Raw genomic sequence first — 25,154 nt, forward strand, 5'->3', positions numbered from 1 at the left:
AGTCGGAACTCTCTTGGTGGCTGGAGAATTGGGATGCCTGGAATGGCAAAGCAATCTTTGGCCCGTCCCCGGAATTTGTCCTTGAATCAGACGCGAGCCTTCCCGGTTCGGGTGCTCGCTTTCTCGACCAAAACACGGGCGGTGTATGGTCTCTTGCGGAGTCCTCCCATCATATAAACTTCTTAGAACTCACAACAGGCTTATACGCCCTAATGAGCTTCAAACGCTCACTTCAGGGCAGATCTGTTAACCTCAAGATGGACAACATCTCCGCAGTCTCCTATATCAACTGCCTTGGCGGGACCAGATCAGCAGACCTCTTTGATTTAGGCAAGAAGCTATGGATGTTTTGCTTATAACACAAGATTTCCCTGAAGGCAGAATACCTCCCGGGAAAGTCCAATTTTTCTGCAGATTGGAACTCGAGGTTCCTCTCAGACTTCAGCGATTGGAAACTCAATGTGAACGTTTTCCATTCTCTGATTCCCTTTTGGGGTCCTCTGGATGTGGACCTTTTTGCGACCTTCCAGTTGCTGAAGAACTTCAGCTGGATGCCCAACCTGGGCGCTCTTGCGGTAAACGCCTTTCTCCAGAACTGGTCTCACCTTCAAGGTTATGCCTTCCCTCCCTTTGCCATGATTCAAAGGGTTCTGCAGAAGGTGAGACAAGACCAGTGCTCCTTGGTCCTGATAACTCCCTTTTGGCCTTCTCAGGCATGGTTCCTGAGCACCCTGGAATTGTCCGGCGACATTCCCTTCCTAATTCCAGCGGCCAAGGGTCTGGTTTCAAATGCAGACGGAGAAGATCACTACCTAATTCTTTCAGAGAATTTGAACCTTCTTGCTTGGAAAGTGTCAAGCAATCCAACTAATTGTCTGGCCTTTCGCCATCAGCTCTCATTCTTCTCGGAGAATCCTGGGCATCAGGAACTCGCTATAGGTACAATAACATTTGGAGAAAATGGTTTTGTTGGTGCATGGAGAGGAACTTGGATCCCGTGGAGGCTCCTATCGTCAATATAGTTAATTTTCTCGTCGAACAATTTGACAAGGGCCTTTCCAATAGATCTATTATTTGTTATAGATCAGCAATCGCTGCTGGGCACTCCCTTGTTAATGGTAAGACGGTGGGTAAGAATGTTATCATTTGTAGAGTTCTGAAAAGTATTAGACTGAAAAGTCCTCCTAGACAATCCTTGTGGGATGTTAAAGCTATTTTAGTCCTTTTTCTTCATAATAGAAAGTGTCTTTCCTTTAAACTTGCAACTCTCTTATGTCTAATTTCTTGTCGTAGAGTTTCTGATGTGAAATGTCTTGATATTTCTAATAGATCATATGATATGTATGGTGTTAAGTTTGAAATCCTTAGAAGGACCAAATCTATGTCAGCCTCTATTTTTAATCCTCGTTTTGATCTGTGCAAGAGACTCTGTGTTGTAGACTGTATGAAAAAGTATGACTTTAGAATGAGAGATGTTCGCCCTCAGGATGCTAACCAACTCCTTATTTTGTTTGTTAAACCCTTTAAACCTGTTGCTTCTTTTTCCATAGCCAGATGGGTCAAGTCCATAATGAGCCTTGCTGGTATTGACCTATTTAAATTCCAAGCTCACTCTCTCAGAGGACCAATGGCCAGTAAATCTTTCTGGTCCGGTGGTAAGTTAGATGATATCCTGAAAGCGGTTGATTGGTCCAATGCATCCACTTTTGCTCATCACTATTGTAAACCTATCGAGCATGTCTGATGTTGTCCTTCAAGGCTACCAACATGCATAATGTAGCCTCCGGTCTTGTAATGAAATTGTGATTCTCTATTTGACATGACCAGAGAATCTGGATTTCATTAAAGACATGGAGGCTAACATTATCCCACCCTACCTTGCATGGAATATTTACTACTATGATTATTATTGTATGCATTTATTTATATTGCCTTTATCGCTCGACCTTGTGTTCTATCTAACACTTTCCTCATTCTTTCCAGATAACTCCACCTGATGGATTATTCTCATCATCCTTGATTCCTCCTCTCTTCGTTTCCTCCCTTCGAACTTCTGTTTTCTTCACTCTCAAGATCAAATTGGATCTCATCCTTTTGGAACTTTTGTTGTTTCGACTCATTTAAAAGAGGCAGTCTGTTTGCTCTTCATGCCTTTTATACCATCTGTTCACTGCATTCTAGAACTGTTTTCTTTGTGATGTAGTGCGGCTGCTTGTGACTGCATTAAAAGATTAATGTGACTGCATTAAAAGATTAATTCATAATGTTAGCCTCTGTGGCTTTAATGAAATCCAGATTCTCTGGTCATGTCAATAGGAGAATCGCAATTGTGCGTGGTCTCAGATGGGGGCCGCTGCCTTGGTACTCACATAGCCACAGGCCCTGCAGTGGTGTCTTCGTCGTGTGATGGAATGAAATGGCTCCTTGCATCGCATACACATGGTCACCAGGTTATCGCGGATCCACTGAGGGGCGCGCCTTCCCAACTCCTCCGGTTTACCCTGCAAGAAATGTAATTACAAGAGCTTGTAATTTAAATGAGGTAAATGAGTACTGTAATATACAGACTACACCTGGTTCTCCTCATGATGCATTGAAAGAGAATACTTCTGTTTTCTTAGCTTAGAGTGTGTGCTTTACCAGAGCTATCCAGACGGTTAGGATAGTGTTAAGGAGTAGTACATTTTTATAGTCCGGGGAAGGGTAACACTAAGAGGTTTTTCAGGTTTTTAGGGTTCAGTGATAGATAGCGTAAAAAGATGGTAAGAAGCTTGTATAGTTCAGGGACGAATTTTGTATAGGGGTAGGGAGAGGTTTAAGGTTCAGGGAAGGGTAGCATTAGGAGAGGCCAATTTAAATAAAGTATGTTCAGTAACATGGGGCCCGATTCACACAACTAACTTAGGACACAATCCTAAACTTACTACCATTTTGGTGTTAACAGAAGGCACTTACTCACTTTAGTATTCACAGAAGGCACTTACTAATTTCAGTATTCACACAAGTTAGGAGTCCTAACTTTAGGACTCCTAAATACCTTCTTTGAATACCGAAAGTCTTAAAGTTAGAATTTTTCTCAGTTTAGGAGTAGTAAAGTTAGGACTCGTAACTTTACTACTACTAAACTGAGAAAAATCCTAACTTTAAGACTTTCCGTATTCACAGAAGGCATTTAGGAGTCCTAAAGTTAGGAGTCCTAACTTTACTACTCCTAAACTGAGAAAAATCTTAACTTTAAGACTTTCCGTATTCACAGAAGGCATTTAGGAGTCCTAACTTTACTACTCCTAAACTGAGAAAAATCCTAACTTTAAGACTTTCCGTATTCACAGAAGGCATTTAGGAGTCCTAAAGTTAGGACTCCTAACTTCTCTGAATACTTAAATGAATAAGTGCCTTCTGTGAATACCAAAATGAGTATGTGCCTTCTATGAATACCAAAATGGTAGTAAGTTTAGGATTTTGTCTTAAGTTAGTTCTGTGAATCGGGCCCATGGATCTGTAACTTCGAGTATGTACCATAAAAAACAAACACGGTCAATTAAAAACTCGGAATGAGTAAACTAAGGATAAACAAATGGGGCTAGAGCCTTAGCATGAAGTTTTGTAAATAGTTTTTGATGACTGATGGTTCCTAAAGAAAAAATAGCAAACACATGTTTGCTTTTCTGTATTGTAACTGCTTTTATATAGTGCTTATGACCCATGATGAGGTTTTGAAGAACTTTGTGGTGAGTAGCACACTACTCCAGAACCCAAGGTTATTTGTTATTCCAGTGGTTATTGCTTATTGTTATTAGTTTTGTGTTCTCAGGGAAACTATCCCATGCATTTACTCTAGTTATTTGTGGTAGATTAAAATAACAGGAGTTAGGTAAGATCATTAGTATGCAAGTTCTTGCAGATAGTTGATGGGGTGAATAGGTAGGCTATAGGAGATTAAGTATAGTTGTGTTGCAGGGATATAGTTTCAAAGCAGGAAAAGTTGTTATCTTTGAAATGAGGTGTGGCCAATTTGCAGAAATACAATAATAGAGAATATGTCAGACAGGAATGCGTCTTAAAGTAGGCTCTCAGAAGGAAGTGGCAAGCAGAGATTGAAAAGTAAAGAGAGATTTATTAGGCAGAAACAAAGGAGAGTAAAGCAATTGATCAATTGAACCCAAGGGCAAATTTTCATGCAGGGGTTTAGGAATATAGTGGATTGAGGCTTTTCGAGATAGCAGGCAATCTGATGAAGTAAATTGTAGTAGGAAACAACATTAATTACATCTGAGATAGTGTAATTTTGTACTAGATGCTACTCCTTTGTGGGGTGCTGAATCACTAATCCCCATTGATAGCATGTGGGTGTGTGGTTAGAAGTGTATTGTCTTTGCTTTGAGCCAATGTAGGAACTTCTTCACTGTCATGTGTGATGACAACCAAGGTTTGGTTTTCGTGTTATTGGACGTGGTAATTGGCAGTGTAATGGATGATGAAGTATGAGAGACAGACGTGCATTTTTTTTAAGGTTTGTGAAATGCTGGTAGAACTCTGCAGGTCCTTCTACTATGTGGTATGTTTTTATGTGCTGAATCCCATTTCCTTAGCTACTTTTAGCAGGAGGTCGTCCAGTCTGATCTTATGGAACTGGAGGAAATTACAGGTCCAATGTTTGCAAGATGTTTCCAGGCCTGCCTTCTTAACCACAATAGTGATGCATTTGTCAATTGCCAATCTTTCTAGAGAAAATAAAAGGAGAAGGAAAGGCATGAACAAAAAAGGGAAAACAAAAGCATGATTGCCTGGCCTAACTGTACTAAAAAAACAGATACCAGGGCACTTTAACTAAACTACGTGATCCCCAAAAATGCTTATCTTCAAGGTTCCCAGGTCCTTCAACATAGCCAACATCTATGGTAGATTGCTCTCCGCACAATGCTCGATGATGCCGTCTGTGTTGTTTTCCATGCACTACCTGAGAACTTGTGTCTTGTAAATGTTCTGGTCTCACTCTTCAAATTCTTATCTTAGAATGGAGCCATGCAATACTTTTATTCCACAGTGCTTCTTTGGGTTCCCTTTATGTTGGCTTCTGGGCATTTGTGGTGATGATGTTACATTTGTCCATTAATTAGTTACAAAAGGCCCGAGACTCCTTGGGGTACACGGCACAGCCTTTTCTCGGTTTGAAGGTATCAGGCTTCATAATTTTCATATTTAGAAACACCCTCTACTGTCTCAAAGGCTTTTTCTACAGTTTATGTTTATGATACTCCTTCTATTGATTCAGAATTGGTTTGCATAGAGAGCCTGTGTTTCTTATTTCCTTCAATTGGCTCTGTCCTGAGATTAGGGTTTTCTGAGTGTGTTTTTCAGCATTAAAACCAATTGAAACCTATTTTAACCCGTTGAGCCAAGAGGAAAGAAACTGAGAAGTATCACATGGTGTGAAATATACCATAATTTTGCCTTTTGCAACCAATGTGCTCGACGATAACAAAACCGCTGTCATTGAAATAGTCCTTGTTACCGTGGCCAAAGTCACATGGTCTCTTCTTAGTTGTTCAGCTTGTGCTTGAACCTGGACCTGGAGAGAGGACTTGTATTGAACAAGGTTCTAAATGGCTTTCATAAGGCAGCCAGGAAGTGAATTATTGTTACTGGCTCTTCCTGATAGCTTTGCTTGTTACCAGTAAAAGCATGTTGGGCAGACTACTGTAAGGGTTTACCAACCCAGACCAGTTTTGTCCTTGTTAGGCCTCATCAGTGAGGTATATATGGTTCCTGTCTAAGGTGGTGTGGTGAGCAAAAACTGAATGGACTTAGAATTACTGGTGGCTGAGATTAAATCAAGCATTTCATAACTCAGCTTTTTTTCTCAGTGCGATGCCCTAAGCGTGAATGGTACGTTCAACGTGGGACCATTGCTCACTGTGCCACATAAACCAAGGGATACTGCACTGACTGGGCCTAACACATTTGAAACCGGTCTGGATGTGCTTGTGCTCACAATTCAGGTAGGACTGTTCCTGTTGGAGCAGGACCAAGGATGATTTGCATATGTCTGGTTCCTGTCAGGTGTGGAAGTATGTGCAAAAAAATGATGTACTGGGACGTGGATAGTGTAATCAGAGGATGAAGTTAATTAAAGCCTTCCACCCATCACTCTTTGTTTCCCTCAGTATGATGCGTCACTAGGTAGCATACACGCTCCCATTCACTGTTTCAGTTCACTATGACGATTTCTCACAGCTAAAGTGAGATGAAGAGCAGTTGTGAAGGAAGAGTTCCAAAGTGTCTCACAGGCTTAGATAGCACTGTAGCAGCGGAGGTCCTTTTCAGAAACAGTTTGGTTTACCCAGCTCATCCTATGCTACTTGCAGAATGTATTATGATATGATGGACTCTGATGAATTTCACAAGTGGCTCAGGAGAGGGAGAGATTAGATGCTCAGCTCAGAGACTCCCTTGTGTGGTAAAAAGCGGTGACAAAGCCAGAGGGGCTGCAGCAGCTCTCTATCTACTGACATTGCTTGACAACTCTCATTCGAGTACTCAGGACTGGAATGGGAGCTGTCCAGCAGAGGTGAAGGAGGGAGATTCACCCAGAAGAATCTGGAGTGTAATCATCTTCTATGGCTGGAAAGCCACAAATTCCACATCCTGTTGTTGGGCAGGCATAGTAAGAAGGAGGCTCCCCCTCCATCTTTGTTCACACCGTTCCAGCCGTCATGCCATCTGGGGGTTTGGCCTGAATGGTAGTCTCAGCCCAGGGCTGGTTAAGGACAATCTAATTACTCTATACGTAGAGAAGGTACGTAAGTACATTCTGTAAGGTAAACTCGGTAACTATCAGACTGTTCTTCACGATAATCATCCTGTATATCGAAGAGCAATACATGTGCTCTGTGCCATTGTCTAATGTACATCCATAAACTTTTAGGAATTCCAGCGCTAGAGGTTGGGCTCCTGCTGGGATATCCTTATTAGTCCAAGGTCTATCTACACTCGGTTTTAAGAGGTCTGAAAGATGCCGCAAGCTAGACAGGGCCATTTTGGCTTGCAGTGTGCTGCCAGCCACTGTGACCCCCTTTGTCCACATCCACTCCCAGCTGGCACTGCCATTGACCATCGCCTGCCTCATTTAGGGCCTGATTTAGATCCTGGGGGATGCGTTACTCTGTCACAACTGTGACGGATATCCCATCTATCAAAATATAAATCCCATAGGATATAATGGGATTTATATTTCGGCAGATGGGATATCCGTCACTGTTGTGATGGAGTAACCAGTTCACCATGATCTAAATCAGGCACTTAGCCTTTTTATCAATGCTGCCACAAAAAAACTGTAAGAACATTCCCTTCTGCCTATTTACCATACAGAAAGCCCACCAAGGTATACTGGCCATCATGTGAGTGTTCTTGCCCATGCACTGGAGGAGGACCAATCAAAGAAAGCAACACCAGATCTGAAAGAGGGCTCTAAACTGTGATTTGCACTGATACCTTTGAACAGTGAACATTGGAATGATGCTACATCCCAGCTTGTCTTCTACTGTGGTTACCTGTGTGTCGTTTGCTTTGGATCCAAGCTACTTTCTGAAGCTTTGTACACATTCCAGAGACCTGGTGTAGGGTGAAAGCATTGGCTCAATGTCAATGCAACAACCAGCTCCTCCTTTTTAGGTCGAGCCTAGGCAGTGTGCATGCGTTGTCTGCAAGGCCTGCTGTATTCACTAAAAATACTCCCACCTGCTGCTTAGCATAGGTTCACTGCAATGTCTCTGTTCTTGGCTGCCTCCTAACTGGTTCTCAGAGTTGATATGTCACTTCTGTTCTTTGCTGAGGAGCACCGGTCAAGTGCAGTTTCCGTATGCTTTTATTGTTTATCTTTTGTTTGGGAGGACTCTTTTCTTAACACTGTATCCTGCCTCGGCTCCTGTTCTGATGGACGCCATGCTTCATTCAAATGAAAGCCTCCTGTCCACATCGGGACTGTTGCTATGCCAACATTCCGAACAAAGAGCACTTCACACAGCGATCAGTGTGGCGTCCGCTTCAGGGCAATCGCTCTTCATCGCAGAGTGACATCGCTTCATCCTGAAGGTCTCTCCCGGTCCCGCAGCCCGGGCTTTGCATTCTCTGGGCATGTTTTCCCTTGGTGCACATTTTATCTGTTCAAACGCTGTCTCTACGGGTGTCGTTTTTATTTGACCGCACGGGATATGGTGTTACCCCATCATATTATGGGGAAGATTCCTCCACCGATGCACAGCACTTGATAAAGGCATTCCGCCAGCAAAGTGCGCTTTCGGGTGAGGATGTGCTGAAGAAAATAACTCCCTCTAGTCTTACAGTCGATCGTGCATCAAACTATGTGGTGACGTAGTGGCTGGTACAAGAGACATTGCTGCCCATTATATTGCAAAAAAGTTTCCTTGTACGATAATGTTATGCCTACTGGAGATCACAGGTACAAACACACACCATACATTTTATTAAAATAGAAAATGTATCTTGCATCTGTGATGGTTGTCAGTGTTCAACGCATGCATGTAAAACTGTTCGTAAGCGATAGATGATAGCATCAGCAGAATAAAACAGGCAGTGAAAAAGTCAATCAGCCTGCCCTTGCGTTGATGTGCGGAATTCATAGAGTTTTGTTGAGTATGAAGGTCATCTCTAGACTACAACTGCCCTGTGGGGTTGGGAGGGGACATGAAGGTAAATGAAACTGCTTTGTCCTCACTACGTGTTTGAGTCGGTTTGCGTGTGTATCTGTCTGCTTCTGTCCATCGGTTCACTGATCCCTTACTGCGCACAATTTGCAGATGCACCGGTTTCAAGAAAATGCCTAATAATCCCTCAGAAAAAGCCTGCTGTTGTGCCACAGTGTCTGATTGTCGTAGATATCTTTACTCCGTGCAATACTTGTTTATACAAGTGCTGCCTTGCTCAGTTCCGTGGCCCCTGCCCGACCCCCATACCAGCACTGGGGGAGTATGTAATGTTTCTCCACCAAGCAGCTTTCTCTCCTCTCTTACCTAACCCTACCACCTAACCCTACCTGACACCTTTCCTGGATCCGCCCTCATGCCATCAGTCACATTTACCTCCTGTTCAGACAGTACTGGTAAACGTGAACATTAATCCCCACTAAAAATGTAATATCATGCGGAATTCCCCTTGGTAGAACTGGATCTGCGTAGTTATTACCCATTCCTCGGGCATTCATGTGTAACTGTATTTACTGGTGAAGTCTTACTGCCTAATACCAGTGTTTATGGGTGCAGAGTTACCACCCTGCCAGCACCATCACTTTTTAGGGAGGGCCTAAGTTGGGAAGAAGGGGAGTGCTCGCCTTTGGCACTATTTATTGTACTGATAAGAGTAACAGGAGGGTGTTCTTGTTCAATCAGATTGAGATAAGAATAAGTATCTATATTGTAAATGCAGATGTAAGAGAAGAACACCGCGTGGAGCATCAGGGCAGTGCTTGCTGCAGGAGCTGTTTTATAGGAGCAGGGTGCAAGTGAATAAGATGATCCACTTAACCCAGAAGGTTCTGCATCTCTGATGGTTGTCAGTGTTCAATGCATGCATGTAAAACTGGTTCATATGTGATGAAAGGCACCTTCGAGAGGCCCATGCTACTGTAGCGGTCTGAAAAACCCACTACATATTTCATTTCCCTAATACCCAAGAGGGAGTGCTTACAAAATATTTCCTGGAGTATATGTATGGGTTATGGGTTAAGGGAAGGTAGGGAGAGCGGAACTTCCACTGCCTGGAGCAACATTCCTTGAACTCTTAAGTCCTGACTGAAACACTACAGAAACTGTCTCAGGCAGTAAGCGACTGCGAGATACGTTATAGATTTATTAGGCTAGCTGACAATATAATCACAAGTGAGAGTGCCAGATTATCAACATTATGATTACAGAACAGGAAGACAAGAAACCCTCTGATGTACTTAAATAATGCTGCATGCTCCCACAACCCTTCCCCTGGCACACATCCTCCCCTTCCCTTCTCCCCCTCCTCCATCTGGACTCAAGGATGACAGACAGAGCATGAAACGGGCCCTTTATTTGAGTTCTAATTGTATATGCAAAACTAGGATTGAGTTCTAACTGTAACTGTAAACACCCTTAAAGTACTCCAAGCCTGCAATGGAGTTGCTGTTTATATAACACATATTTTAGCTCATCTTGCATTCCGTGATATTATTTTCACTTTTCCAGATATTGTCTTTCTGTATTTTTAGGTCGGGTTTGGTGGGGGTGTGATCAGCTTCAGCAGCCTGTAGCTGCTTGCACTGTATTGCAGCATTCTGTGCAGCTCTCACCCCTATCTATTCACAATGCCACATCATTCCACCACACAAATATTTGTATTTTACAGAGTTTTATATAGTGCGAACTTGACCCAAAGGTATCGGGTATCAGTCAGAGCGCTTTACAAAGTACCAGTTGGGTTATATGAGGACACATAATTATTATGTTTTTGTTAGGCACAGTGAGATTAAGGGATTTGCCCAGAATCATGCCGAGACTCGTACCCAGTTCCCCAGATTCGAGGTTGACCGCCCTAGCCGTTAGGACAACTCCTCTCCACCAATATACTATAAATATACTCAGCACCACAAAATTCCACCCCACACAATTCCAATACAACTCACATAATTCCACTCCAATCCACATACACCCACTACACTTCAAACCAAAATACATAGGTAAAAGACATCGTAATTTACAACAGAAATAGCTCTAAATTTGGCAAATGCAAGACCTATTGCATAGCAAATGCTTGTTATGTTCTGCCAGACACAGGATGTTTTCTGGCACAAAAGAGTGGCACTCCTTTTAGCATGGGTGACTACCATCCCTATGCTCAGAGTATGACACTACTAATGGTGAGGTACATAACGTTTTTTACCTCAACTCCACCAGGGGGATTGCTTATTGGCTTTGTCTGGTAAATCCATGTAGTAGTCTCTACCTGACCCCTTCATTGCCCTTTAGTGTATGTGTTGTGTGTACGTAATTGCTTTGATATGTGTGCAGTGGGATACAAAGGGCGGGGAGCCCCCTGTTTTCCTCTTTATGTATACAGCTTCTAAAGCTATAGGATGCTTCTTAATGGAAGTGGTGCCCCCACTCTTTGGAATGCATTAGGTAGTTAAGTTGTGACCTGAGAGACAGCAACACTTAGACACAAAGTTTGGCCGGGACATATTTCACACACATCATACAAAGGACTAGATTGTTGCCCATCCACATCATGAGCTTTGTTGAGAAAAGAAATTGTCTACCTGGATTAGACAAATACCAACATGGCAGTTTCACCCTCAAATCGTTGGCATGTACATGTACCTACCTGAAAGAGAAACACGCTCTGCAAGGATTGGTTTCCACCTAAAAGTCTGGAAAATACTTTGAATTGGATTAGACACTTGGAAATCCCAAATGCCCTCAGGACTGGATGTAAGCAAGATTGCTTATCTAGTATTCTCTGTCTGACCTACTGCAGCTTTGAACACAGGTGTGGACAAAGAACTGGATCAGCAACGGAATCCATGGCTGTATTCCTTTATGGTGTTAGGACTCTGGAGAAGATCTATGCTGCTGAGTCCTGCTGAGAAGGAGGTAGGCTGCCTTACATGCTGAAAGTCTGTCTGCATCACCATGGCCTTTATTCTAGTGTGCTAGTGCTGCTGAGAGGTGCTTAGTGCTGTTAAGTCTTAGCAAGATGAGAAACAAAGATTAATGGTCCAGCCTGACCCAAGCTTAACACCAGAGCAAGCATGAGGCCGACATCTGTCGCAGCAAGAAGCATGCCATTAGGTGGTCGGCCAATCTTGGTTATGTGCCTCTGAAGGCTTCAGGCGTGATGCCGGCATGTTGTAATGCGGGTGGGACCCAGAGGCACCCAGAGTGGTGGCTCTGTACCCTTATGAGCCCCAGCAACCTGAGAGTTTGTATCTGTGAACTGACACCCACAAGCTGCACAGAAGACACTCTCCTCTCTGTATGCCCACAAACGTCATCAGGGTGAGCACAACTCTCCCGCACCTGCATCCTGCAACTGTGATCTGCCGGTGCCACCTAGTACGAGCCCGAACATTTGCACCACCCTAAGCCAAATCCACATCGCCCAGCCTGCCAGCACCACTGAATGACAGCACATCACCAACTGCGGTTTCCCAGACTCTATTCATCCAGTGGTCCAATTCCAAAATGTGTTCTCGAACATCCAAGAAGGACTACCATAATGCCTGAACAGGGTACACCCATGATTAGAAGCTAGATTAGCCGTGTTCGTGCCATCTGTCATGGCAGCAGCATACATGAACGCAGGTAAAGAATTTGGATGTCACTTTTTAATAATTGCTTCCATTTCCTTAACCTGTTAAAAATAAAGTGAAAATATAAGGGAATGCAAATATTGCAATTAGAAAAAGAACGGATGTTTTTTTCCCAACCATCATCGCAAGAGCAGACACTGACTCGTCACGTCAGAAACACCACAACCAATTATACCTTGGACTGAAATGCATTTTCTGTTAACTTCTTATCTGCCTTCTCGGTCCAGTACTTTCTTAATGAGGCCCATCCTCCCTCACTTGGCGCCCTGGATCCAAGTCTTTAACTTGTATCAGTACCCAGACTACCCCTGCCATTAACGCCATTCTCGCTCACTAGACATTTTTCTTTTAGGATATGTTGATGTTAGTTAAGACATTAAAATTATATATAATGTACTTTCAGTCAGTCCTCTTCATCCATTGGACTGTTGTTGCATCGGTCACATTTTCTTTCATCACTAGAGGATACAGCATGGTTAATCAGTACACTTCAGCGATTGGCGGACTTCAAAACTATGACAAAATAAAACTAGCATTAACAAAGCCAGAAGGCTTGCAGCAAACGCAAGGCCACTTAGCATTGTCAGTGTTTGTTTATATGTGCTGCCCTTGGTTGAAACCCGGGCTTCTGGCATGTTCGGAGTCATTGCTTGGTGAAGGGAATGCGTGGGAGCAGCATTAGCATATCTAGAGGTTGCCTTATACCCCCTCCTCTCCCCTTGTTCTTCAGATTCTAAACAAGCCTTTGTTTCCATGGGCCTTATCTTGTGGTTCTGGCCTTCACCTGTACTGCATGACGAATAGCCTCACAGTGTGTAATGAGATAGGTAGAACAAATGTGAATACTTCCGCAATTCACATGACCATAGTCCTTCATTCATGCACCACTCACCCTGCATAGAGAGCACTCAAACCATTCTCCCAGGACTCATACACTGCTCCCAGAACTCTTAACTTATTATTAATCCCAATGGCGAAACCTAATGCATTTACCAATGCTTGTTAGGAAATGCCTCTGTATACTGTAATTAGGGTGACCAGGCGTCCCGGATTTGCCTGGACGGTCCCCGTTTTTCACCTGCTGTCCCGGCAGATTTCAGGAAATGTAGCTTCTGTCCCGGTTTTTAGAGAGGGGCGCCTGAAAACTGTGGGAGGTGCTTTTTATACTTTACAAAGCAGGGATAGTTAGCAGTTGTTTCAAGAAAGCAATTTAATTAACAGGCAAGCTACTGGGTTTAAAAATTGCATTTTATGTATAAATGCCTGTTCTGTAATTCTCTGCTGAGGAGCGCGGTCATTCTGTGCGCTCGCTTGAAGTTAAACTGTAGTCCTTCTTCTATTTTTGTGAAATGTTCCGGTTTTTGGCTTTAAAATTCTGGTCACCCTACCTGTAATATAATTAGATGTATAATTAGAGGAGGAGAGGAGTTGGCCTAACGGTTAGGACGGTCGACCTCGAATCTGGGGAACTGGGTTCAAGTCTCGGCAATGACGCTGAACATCCTGTTATTCTAGGCAAATTACTTAATCTCCCCGTGCCTACCAAAAATGAATGTGTCCTCATGTAATACAACTGGTGCTATGTAAAGTGCTCTGATACATGATTCAGGTCAAGTTCACGCTATATAAAACTCAGGAAAATAAATAAAAATACCAATAAGCGCCAACGCATTATAAACTGAGACTTTCTGTTTGACTAAATGCAAGGTTACCACTGTGACCAATTGCAAGTCTGATTTCCCACACACGTTTTCCCCCAGCAGAGCAAGCATGCTGTTGGAACACATTTGCTGCATTACCCACAAGAGATATATGTCATATAACTACTGTGCAAGTTTGCTTTATGATTAAAGAAAGCTGTACTCTCTTTTATTTAAAAAAACACCACTGCTCAGCCATTTCAGTGAGCACCCAATACTGCCTGGCTCCTCCGTATCTAGGGACAATTGCAACACTTGTTGCAAGGATTGCCTCTCTGCTCTTGTCCTGTGAAGAACCTAAACAGGCCTGACACTAGGTGTGTTTGGCTGCCTTCCCAACACACAATACTTGGCCCCAACTCCTTGGAGCCAGTTCATTTGGGGTTAGGCATGGGCAACATCTACCAGCAACCGTACTGCGACCGTGATGCTCAACCAATCTACCTGATCACACTCAATCTCAGCCTAATATTCCTTTGTAGTGCCTCCTTTCTGAACCGAAGACCTTCGCCTCCCCTGGCACTATACAACCGCCTTTCTGCATCGCCTTTGTGTGTCGCGTGTCCAAGATTGTAAGAGGGGCCCTCTTGCCTTGCCTGTTTGTTCCAGATACAGGGAACAAACCTTGGTTCCTTGCAAATGATATTATTGACTGGGTCCTTGGTGCAATACTGTGGCAGTGAGGTGGTAGTCAGGAAAGATATGGCCGCTTAAATTTAGATGGGGCACATTTAGTTTTCTTAATCTGTGCTCGCAGGATTTGTTTTAATTTGAATGTGACCTTTTCCTCGTTGTTATTGATACTTTATATTATTTATTCAAATAGCAGAGTTGCCACTTTTGTGCACTTCAACGACAAGAAATGAAAGATGGAGTAATGATACAAAGAAATGAGAGGCGATCTAAGCAGACAATCAAACAGACGGGCGTCTCTGGACACAAAAATACGTGGTGGGAGATAGCTTTAAAGTCATTACATTTTCTTGCAAGTTCTTTTTTTTAGATTTTCTAGTTTTATTTCCTTTGGCAGGGATGTCCACCATGGTTCTTCGAAGTAGCAACGTCCTCGAATTAGTGACATCTACAACGTTGATATACCTCAAAGCTCTTGGCGGCTGGCAGGCACGGGCTTGAGTCAGTTTGAGCACGGTTTCGCAGTAAGGCCGATGAAAAATTCACAGAGCTTTGAAAAGTATCCTGGTTCTAGCCCAGTGTAAATTCTTCAAACGGGTGACACAAACTATTGTTTGAACAATGAACTGAGCTGGCTGGTTTCCGATGGGATGAACTTAATATCTGTGTTTCATGGGGAGGCCAAGACAGAGGACATTTAATTTCTGCTGTTCATAAAGCCTCCTTTTGGGTTATTTGAAATGGGTTGGACCAGTTTGCCCCCATTGTTGCCCTGGGAAACATGTTTCGTGTGAGGTTGTGGTGGCTAAGTCCAAGAACTCATCTTACATGGGTAGAACAGACAGGGATGCCGTGAAGCTGGGTTTGAAGGCCTCAAGATGAAAAATGAAATTTAGCTAAATCACTGACCAAGATGTGACTTGCTTTGCAAATGTTGCACTATAGCAGCTGGAGTGTGAGTCTTAGTTTGTTTCTGGTCTTCTTGAATTCTCATTTTTAGAAGGAAACGGAAGAACAATGTGAAGCATAAACTTAGATTTCACTTTCTATTAGTGCCCCTCTTCCATGTAAGTCCAGCAGGCGGATTTTGGAGCATTCATTCTGAAAAGCAACATTTCTCTGGCAACTCTGAGAAGCAAATGGAGGTCAGAGAAGGCGATGCCCCTCTGGAAGAGTAAAGAAATCAAAGCAACGATCTAACCGTTACTAGGGCTTTCACTGACGGTCAGCACAACGCAAACACAAGGAGACAGGAGAGCAGCAGGAAGGGGGGCGTGGATTTGCCACAGCTGGTGTATTTATCTCACAATAACTTGTGAATTTGTGAGGTAGGTGCAGCTGCTAAGTGCAGCAGATGTTGGCCCCACAACCAATCACTTGCGTCATCCATCAATCTTGATCGTCTCATTTCATTTTGACAGGGTCTGAGGTCACATAATATTATAATAGTACATATTGGCTCAAAGTAGGAAGTTAACATCAGAGGGTTGATAGAACTCCATTCATAACATGCTGCTCACAGAGGGGGGAAATCAGGCACTGCCTAAACCTGGTCCCAGAGCTGGGCCGGATGAATACACATGCCTTCGGTAACAAACATGTTCTTAATATGGGGTGGTGCCACAGTCTTTGTGCCAGGATCTCTCATAAACCAGTGCCAGAGGTCCCACACAGTGAAGACCAAGCACGACCTTTGAGCTCCAGGGTTGGGAATCTGACAGCTCCCCATGTCGGGTTCGGGAACAGGACCCTGGACATTCTGAAACATGGTAGCAAAAGCCGCCATAAAAGCACCCGTGGGAGGGAGCCCAGTGACTGCTCTGGAGTGGGGTTGGAGGCACCATTGCAAAAAGGAAAGCCTGACTAGAAAAGGAGGGCCCTGAGGAGCTGAGCAGCAAGAACTGAAGTTGGCTGCTGTACCCAGGGAATGGTTTGCACCAACAGGTTGTGTGGTGAGGCATTGTGACCCTGCTTCCTCCTGCTATGTGCCCCCGAGCCCCCTGCCTCTCTGCTATCTATAGGCATTTGGGATCTCCACCCTGACCGGTCCACTGAAAACTGAGGATGGCAGTAGGTGAGGTCTCCTGCGAATTATGAAAGACTGACCAGACAAAGCTCCTAGACCACCTGCCACTGAGAAGAATCACAACTACGGTCAGATGTTGTCCCACAAAACCAGTGAGCACCTGTGAAGGATTGCAGTCAGCTGTTACCTCTACCTGTGAGCTGGTCACCATTGTGGGAAGTAAGTTTGTGTTTGGGCCAGAGGAAGATCCATGAAAGACGTACTACCAGTCTCCGAGCCGAGCACGGTCTACCCTTCTCTTTGCCCATGAGCCACGCCTTCACCAAATCGAAGACAGTGGCGTAACGAAGCTTGAGGGTTCCCCCTGCAAGGTACATGGATGGGGCTCCCCTCTGGACGTAATCAGGAGCTCTCAGGTCAGGGTACTGTGCTGAAGTGGCCCCTGGAGCTTGGGGGCCCGCACTGCGGGGGCCTATGTTAAGCCACTGCTTGAAGACGTGTGCCTGCTCACAGCAGCTGAGGCTGGAGACAGCAGCAGACCCGCTGTATCAGAGCAGAGTCAGAGAAGCCTCTCCTCGTTGGCCTGGCAAGAACACAGGTTAATGCAGCGCAAAACACACCCCCAGTGGTGAGGAGTAGCCCCATCTGCAGGTGAACTACATAAAGGTACAGGGCAAGTTTGAAACATTGCAGGGGTTTAGCAAACTTTGGGACATGTATGCCCTACCAGTAAGTAGTCTTTGGTGGAAAGGGGTTGACAAGAAACCCACCTGGGTGTCCGGATATTCCAACTCACCAGTCCCCTGGGGAGAATTTCTCAATACCCTTACCAATGACAACAGCCTATATCAGTTCCAGCTGGTTCCACAATAAAGAAATGAATACCCAGGTACTATGTATATTAGTGTTACCCTCTAACATTTATCTGCAGTGTTGTGTTGTGTGTTGTAATTAAAGTATTTTTCTTCGAATGTACTGGCAGGAAGTTGGACAATGGCTTGTTGACTGCTGCTTACTGCTGATTGAGTTCTATTTTTCTAGCCCACGCCCCCTCCCTGAGTAAGCCTTGGACTCCTCAACCTTTCTACCCCTAGGTTCAAGCCCTGAAGGGCTTTTTTAAGGAACCCCCAGGACACCAGTGGGAAAAGCTCTCATTGTTACTATCTGCTTACAGTAAGCCCTGATTGCCCTGGTTTCCAGAAAAAGGTCCCACACTGGAGCTTTGGAAATAGACTTTAAGAATGAAGATAATTGTAGTTCAATAAAGTAACTATTTCAGTAATCCATATGGGGCCTTCAGAATTCGTCAGATTTTGGTGCAAAAGGAGGTTTGTGATGGGGTCAGCAAATGCAACACATGTCCTTTTGACTTACCTCCATGACTTGAATGCCTGGCTTAAAGCTTTCAATTTGTTTCTGGTTCCGGTTGATAGCACCTTGACAGGCCTAGAAAAGAAGGTTATAGACAGTTAAAACGTCCTTAAGTATATCACTGCAACAAAGCTTCGGTATACTGGAAATAATGGCACATGCCATTTTAAGCTGAATATGAAATAATGGTCCGCTTCATCAGCTACTGTGATGCTCCCTTCTATGACTTTGGAGCCCGATTCACAAAGGTGCTTATGTGTAGGAAAATTACGAGTGCGCGTCTCTGCACTCTGGGCGGAATCTCTCCACTGAGAACTGCAGTGCGGAAATTCCTCCACAAGTGTGGAAACTCTGCAATCGTAACTTCACTAACTCTGCACTCTATAACTTTACTACATCTAAGTGACTTTGGTGTTTCATTACACTAATATTACAATTAAATTATATTTATGTAAATTTAATATTCTTAACCAAATTGTCGTAACAAAAACCATTATTAAGAAAAAATGTAAACTGTGTACTCTTTATTTAGACAATACTACTAATACACACACACATATATATATATATATAATGGATTTTTTTGTTTGCTTATAACTTTTGCACCATTTGGTAAATCTTTACGAAACTTTCCCCAAAAAGATTTCTCCCTCCACAGGCCAGCCCTACTCAGCACCTGGATACCCTCACGAGTAGCTGCGCTCTACAAATTTACGTAACATAACATAAAACACAACACGACATAACACAGATACAGCCAAATTGGCTGAACAGAATTACACTAAATATATCTAACAATATATTATTATGTGAAAAACCCATGCTTTAAATCCATGAACAGGAATTAGCATCCTGGAAGACTGCCATGAGGCCCAGGGTTCACTGCCCAGTGCAAGCCCTGGAGGGGATGTGGTTGTCTGCAACTCTGTGTCGAATCCCAAGCAGTGGATACTAGATTGACATATGGAAAACGAACTTGAGGATGGCCACGACGTACACAATGGGGTAGTGCTAAATTATGTCTGCATTTTACTCAGGAGTTATGTAGAGTTAACAAGCTGCCTTACGGTCGCCTTGGAGCCCTTCAAGGCACTTTTAGCAGACAAGAGTGCAACACAAAGCCTTGTGCATCAAAGGATAAGCACTGGAAGGGGATAAACTCATCCTATCCTATTGTGTGCGCACGTTTCACGATGTTTTGTTACCCAAGGCACCCATCAGTTTTATCTATAGAACCTTTGAGTACCTCTCCGCACCCAAATCACTTATAAAGATGCCACTGATGTAGGACCTCATACCGTAGAGCCATTTAACTATTCAATGCTTCAAATGAAAAATATTCTGCTAAATACTTTACCCAGTTTTTAGGTCGAGCCTGTACAGCGCATGCGGTTGCCTCCGAAGCATACTGTATTCAAGTATAGACTTGAAGCCCCACCCACTCTCTGGCCAATTTCCTTCGTAAATGCTGGCTTCTGATTCGTTAATAGGCTTGTTAGTCCCTTCTTAGTACCGCCTTGTCTTCATTTGTAATCTCCCATGAGGACTAGCCCTTATACTTCTGTTGTTACACGGTATGTCTTATTTAGTCTGTAACACAATTTCTTCCCTGAGTTTCTCCTACTTCAGGCACGACATGCTTTCCTACAACATTCACTTTCCAAGCAGCCCGATACAGTGGCGGCAGCTTCTTTGAAATGAAATAGGTCTCGCATTTACAAGAGTTTGTGGTATTGGCATTGTAAATGACAATACCTTTTATTTGTGTGTTAATTATCAAAACAGATTAAAAAAAATACATTGTCGTTTACAATGCCAATAGCTTAAACTCTCGCAAATGCAAGACCTATTGCATTGCGAATGCTTGTTAATTCGGAGGCTGAGGTTTCTAATTTGGTCTTTGGTATGGTTACTACAGAGTGCAGATCGGTTTGCCATTTTGCCATTTAATGATGCAATGCTGCCACCCAGTGGCAAGTAAACTCAATTAAGGTATTAAATGTCGCAAAAGCTGTTTCTTTTATTGGCCTCTCGATGTTATGTGCTAAAGTAGACCTTCGGAAGCCCGAAGTTGCCTATATTTTAAAATTAAATTTGATATTTCCCCCCATGCCCCATCTGCCATAACCATCTTGACACCCGTGTGCCACTGCATGGTACTTCCCCTAATGTCAAATCATGACTAACTATTGTAGAGAACGGGTGGGGGTTAAATGCACTTAATTCATTGGTCCATTCTAATGTCATTCACATTTTGCTTCCGCCGATCACAGCATCAAGGATGGGACAATGGGTCAGTCACTTCAGCCATTGGTTCCCTTCTGTAATGTTTGCCCTGACTGGTCTCAGACCAGGCAGTAATTAAAAACTCACTTTGATACGGATCCATATCGGACTGATAGTCTTATCCTTAACACTGTAGGGAACACACTGATCGATTCCTCAACAATTACTTAAAACCTGTAAGGTAATCTATGTCATCTCTGCAGTCTCTGTTTATATTTCATGTTTTACTTTTCTTGCACTTCTTAAGATTATGTTCGTATTCCAGATGTTGTGTTTCTCCAGTTTTTTTCAAGCAGTATATGACTGACTGCTCTGTCGTGCATACTGTGAACTGAGTCGCCTCCCGGTGTCTGGGTGAGTTCAGGTTGTATGTGAGTGCTTATGACTGGGCGCAATCTGGAGCTGAGGCTGCAGACAGTGCGAGTTTCTCATAACCGACCCCCATACTCTCCATTGACGGAGGGCGCCCAGCGTGGCTGGATTCACACAAGTGAAGGGACCGCTGCATGGGACTGTGTCTGCACTCGTCGGGTCTTGTGGCACTTTGGAGATGGAGGTCAGCAGGTGGGCTTCAGTCACTGCAGTGGTTTGTTGTCTTCAATGACAGGGTGATCAGATGCTGGTATGCAGGCCCAGGGAGCTTCACTGGGATGTCAGCACTTTTGATGATCACAGACTTTATGAGTGGGTGCAGTTGGGAAAGTTCACATGGTCTTATGGTGTCTTGACAGCAACAGCTGAGCTCACTCCGGGTAGACTGCACTCTTCTAAACAGTAAAAAGGTATGAGAGCAGGGCTTTAAGTGTGCCGGATACCTTCTGGTCTCGGACTGGCAGTAATTAAAAAGAAAATTGAAACAGGTCCCCATTGGGCTGTATATTCATGTCCTTAACTTTGGTGACAAAAACACTGATCGATTTTTGAAATTTGAATGCAAAAAAGGGAAGATAATCCACAACAATGATTTACTTTTGTTTACATTTCACATGCTTTATTTAATCTTGCATTCCCTAAGAGTGTTAGGTATTTCCATGATATGGTGTTTCTGTATTTTTTTCGTGTAGCATATTACTTTTGTATACTGTGTACTTTGACTGAGTAGCATCCAGACCACGATTGAGAGCTTTGAAGCTGAGGCTGAAGGCAGTGTGAGTTTCTCTCACACTGCTTATCAGTGGGTCAGAAAGGTATTCAGAATACATGGCCATCCAACCCTAGGCCTCTCTAGAGCACACAGAGCAATGGTCACATATTTCAGTTGCAATTGTGATTCTGTACAAATTTGTGTGAAGGAGGTACACAGTTGTCAAATTATGGACAAGACAACACTAAAGGAAAATGTATTGCTTACAGGTAAGTGGATACATTGTGTGTTTGGGGTACTGATGTAACAGAGATGTGATGAGGTGCATTCAGGAGAGAGTTAAAAGAGGGCGCTGGAGAGGAAAGAGATGAAGTGTAAGACCTGGCTCTTCCCTGAATAACTCTTGTTTGCTTCCTACTCTCGGTCTGGTAACCTGTGGATCTAGCGCTGGGACGCCCCGTCGCTGGGGCAGCCATGTGTTTTACAAATCCAATAACATAACATAGCATGCAGATGGAGGGATGTGGAGTGAAAAGGCGCATACATGACCAACATTACAAGAATGACTGAGGCACTCTGAAGACCACTATCCCTTCACATGCCTTACTAATGTTTCATTCAGTCTCACAATTTCAGAATTGAAACATTTTTCAATATTAATTATTTAACAACAAAATAATGTATTTGTTGTTGTTGATCATTTATCTCAAACAGCTTACACCTATTGACAAAGCCAATAGTCCTGAGTGGTTTAAAGTGAATGTCAGTTGTGGCACATATCTGTATGCAATACTAGAAAGCTCAGAGAAGAACCAAAATACCAGTTAGGTAGCACACTATGAGAATCACAGAAATGTACTTTAGATGTTCAAGACACATTCTTAATTACGTAGGGGAGCCCCATTTAGAACCCCCCACTTATTTCATCCAACTTTAATTCCTGGACCTCGGCAAGTCCAGGCTTCATTCACAGACAGTCCTAAGGCGTTTCATTTCCATCCCAGGCCTGGTTGTTGCACTTGTAGGATGATTTTGGGTCTAGCTATGCAGCTGTCGTAGGTCTCCAGTTTTGGAAGTCTCTGATGCACACAGCTCCTCACTGCATTGAACGCGCCGGGATCTGCACAAGCAGGCTCTCTACATGCCACGCACACTACCGCCTTTCTAAATGCCTTTTCTATGGCATATTCTTTATTTCCCCGGTGGAAACTATACATTTTCCGTCTTGGGTATCAGCCAGTTTGTCTACTGCGTACCGAGCTCTTCAAATCAAAAGGCAATCTCTGAATAAGCTAAGGCCATTCACTCGTATTCAGAAGAAGTGGCAGTTACTCCTAGCCCGAATGACAACTCAGGTGTAAAGTTGTCCCAAAAGTCTGGAGGAAACCAATCTTTTAAAAGTCGATGTTCTTTGTGCTTACAGTTCGGTGGTCAGCAGGTACCAAGGCACACCGTCACTCTGGTTTCCTTGGAAGTAGACATTCTTCCGTACATCCTCCGTCTTTTGCAGACTGTATCCAAACAGCCCTCTGGTGAACCATGGACTTTTGATGGGCTCCTGCAGCTCAGTACACAGGATGAGTGGGATTGTCAGTCAGCCTATCCATTCACTGTAGCTGTGTAAATGCTGCACTCTGCTCCGTGTTGCACTGCTCAGGCCATGCGTGATCAGCTCGGTCCAGGGAAGGTGAACACTAGGAAACCTTTCAGCACCATCCAAAGTTATATGAATCAAACCCACACACATTCCCCTACACTTTACAGCGGTTTCTGCAGGGAACAGGGGAGAGGACAGCGCTGCAGGGGGCCATGGAGCAATTCTGACTACCACTAAACCCTATTAAGTACCCACAACCTAGGGGGCAACATACGTACAGGAGGGCAACAACGTGTGGGTACTCTGCCTTGTAAGCCAAAGCACTACTTACACACAACTCTTGCACTCAGGTGCAAAACAGGGGCCCATTCATGACAGACTACATACATCTGGACAAGGTGAAACAGTAGGCAGACTCCCCAGGGGCGTGCAGGTAAACCGGCCTGTACCCAACAAATATTGATCTGCTTCCATCAGACAATAGTTGTGTAATAGCATGGTCTTGTGGACTCTTTATAAAAGGAGTGCCACTTTGGGTCATTTCTATCAACCAACAAGTCTAGCACACTGTTTATGAGCAACATTCAGGACATGAGACAAGTTTCCAGTGAAACATACCAAGCTCATTAGAATGAGAAACCAAGAAGTAGGGTGGCATATTGCCACTGCATGCACTTTTGGTTACGTCTTCCTCTTCATCATTCATTCTATCAAGAGTGGGGGGATTCAGAAAAGATGTTGGCTTCTATCTTTATGTCTCACGTGACCACTTGCAGTCGGAGGACCAGAGTTTTCATCTTCAATACATGTGGCTCATCTCTCAGATTCTGTTGAGTGGGCACATCAGACCTCCTCTCAGATGACAGTTGACAAAAAGGTGGGGTCTATGCAGACTAAAGGTTTAGGGTTTGATGGGCTGAACTCCGTTCCACGTTGGCAATAGAGCAGGGGTGGATTCTTCATTAGGGCTCTGGGGCTGTGCCCCCCTGAAATGATTTCCTTCACATTCCTGTATAAATATTAAATAGATCGTTTTATTTAGAGATACAATGGTATCTCTAAACAAATCAATGTATTTAAGTCTGGGCTGTGTGTGCCAGGCTGCATGCCCCACCTCGCTCTAAATCAGGAAACGGAAGCCAGGCAGTAAATCAGCTTTCTGAACTGGGATGCACGACGTAGGGCTTACTGATCTAAAGCCCTTCATAATGAGTCATTTCCATTGTAGTCTATGGCACTATTTTCTATAGGCCAGTGACGCTGTCAGCATCATGGTTTGGGGCGTTGGAGTCTCCCTCCCTGTGTGAGACCAGCCGTCCGTCATTCACAGGCATAGATCCCACCCTTTCCCATTCATCAGACGTTGATTGGATGCAAACACCGGTGCATGTGTGTATTGGTGCCTTGTCCTCCGTGATGGTAAGCGTTTGAATGCTAATCTTCTATTATGTATTTTGTTCCGAGACCCCACGCCATGCTAACCTCCTCCACTGTGACAACCCAGGTCCTTGCTGCACGCTGTTTGCTCCGTTAGAAGTGGAGCTGCAGCATTTTTCCCCCCGTAAAATGGATGCAAAAGATGAGCGGGTCAGTGTTCTTGTTCCCTTGTGAAGTTGATACAAATATCCAAGGCAAGGGCAAAGACGAGATATGTGCTACAGTAGACAGTTATCTGCTGTATGGCATTAAAACTGGCCCGATATTCATGCCCTTAACAACATTAATGCCAAAAACATGGATTTATTTATTTATTTATTTGATTTATATAGCGCATTATAACCCAGGGGTCTCTAAGCGCTTTGTCAGGGTCCGCATGGCGATTCAGAAAGATACAGCTGGTCACAAATCAGAGGCAACCCCACGCTTGCTGAAAGAGCACAGTTTTTAATTTCTTTCGGAAGGGCAGCAGCTTGGTTTCTTTCCGCAGTTCCAGTGGCAATTTATTCCAGAGAGCTGGGAGTGTGTAAGAAAAAGCACGACCTCCCACAGTAGCCAGTCTACAGCGTGGTTGAACAAGGAGAGTAGCTTCTGCAGATCTTAACGCTCTGACCGGACTGTAGAGAGTCAGGAGTGATTTCATATAGCTTGGTGCCCTACCATAA

General features: G+C 43.9%; 1 protein-coding gene across 1 annotated transcript in view; it reads right to left on the reverse strand.

Moving 5' to 3' along the window:
* FGD2 (FYVE, RhoGEF and PH domain containing 2) overlaps positions 1–25,154 on the reverse strand; it is a 293,541-nt gene that overhangs the window by 47,920 nt on the left and 220,467 nt on the right. The window contains exons 12-13 of the mRNA XM_078644352.1: positions 18,089–18,160; positions 2,370–2,501 (exon numbers count right to left, since the gene is read on the reverse strand). Coding sequence (XP_078500478.1) covers positions 2,370–2,501; positions 18,089–18,160 — 204 coding nt within the window. The remainder of the gene's footprint in view (positions 1–2,369; positions 2,502–18,088; positions 18,161–25,154) is intronic.

The sequence above is a fragment of the Lissotriton helveticus genome, chromosome 5_1 (genome assembly GCF_964261635.1).
Source record: "Lissotriton helveticus chromosome 5_1, aLisHel1.1, whole genome shotgun sequence".
In the NCBI taxonomy this organism is placed as follows: domain Eukaryota; kingdom Metazoa; phylum Chordata; class Amphibia; order Caudata; family Salamandridae; genus Lissotriton; species Lissotriton helveticus.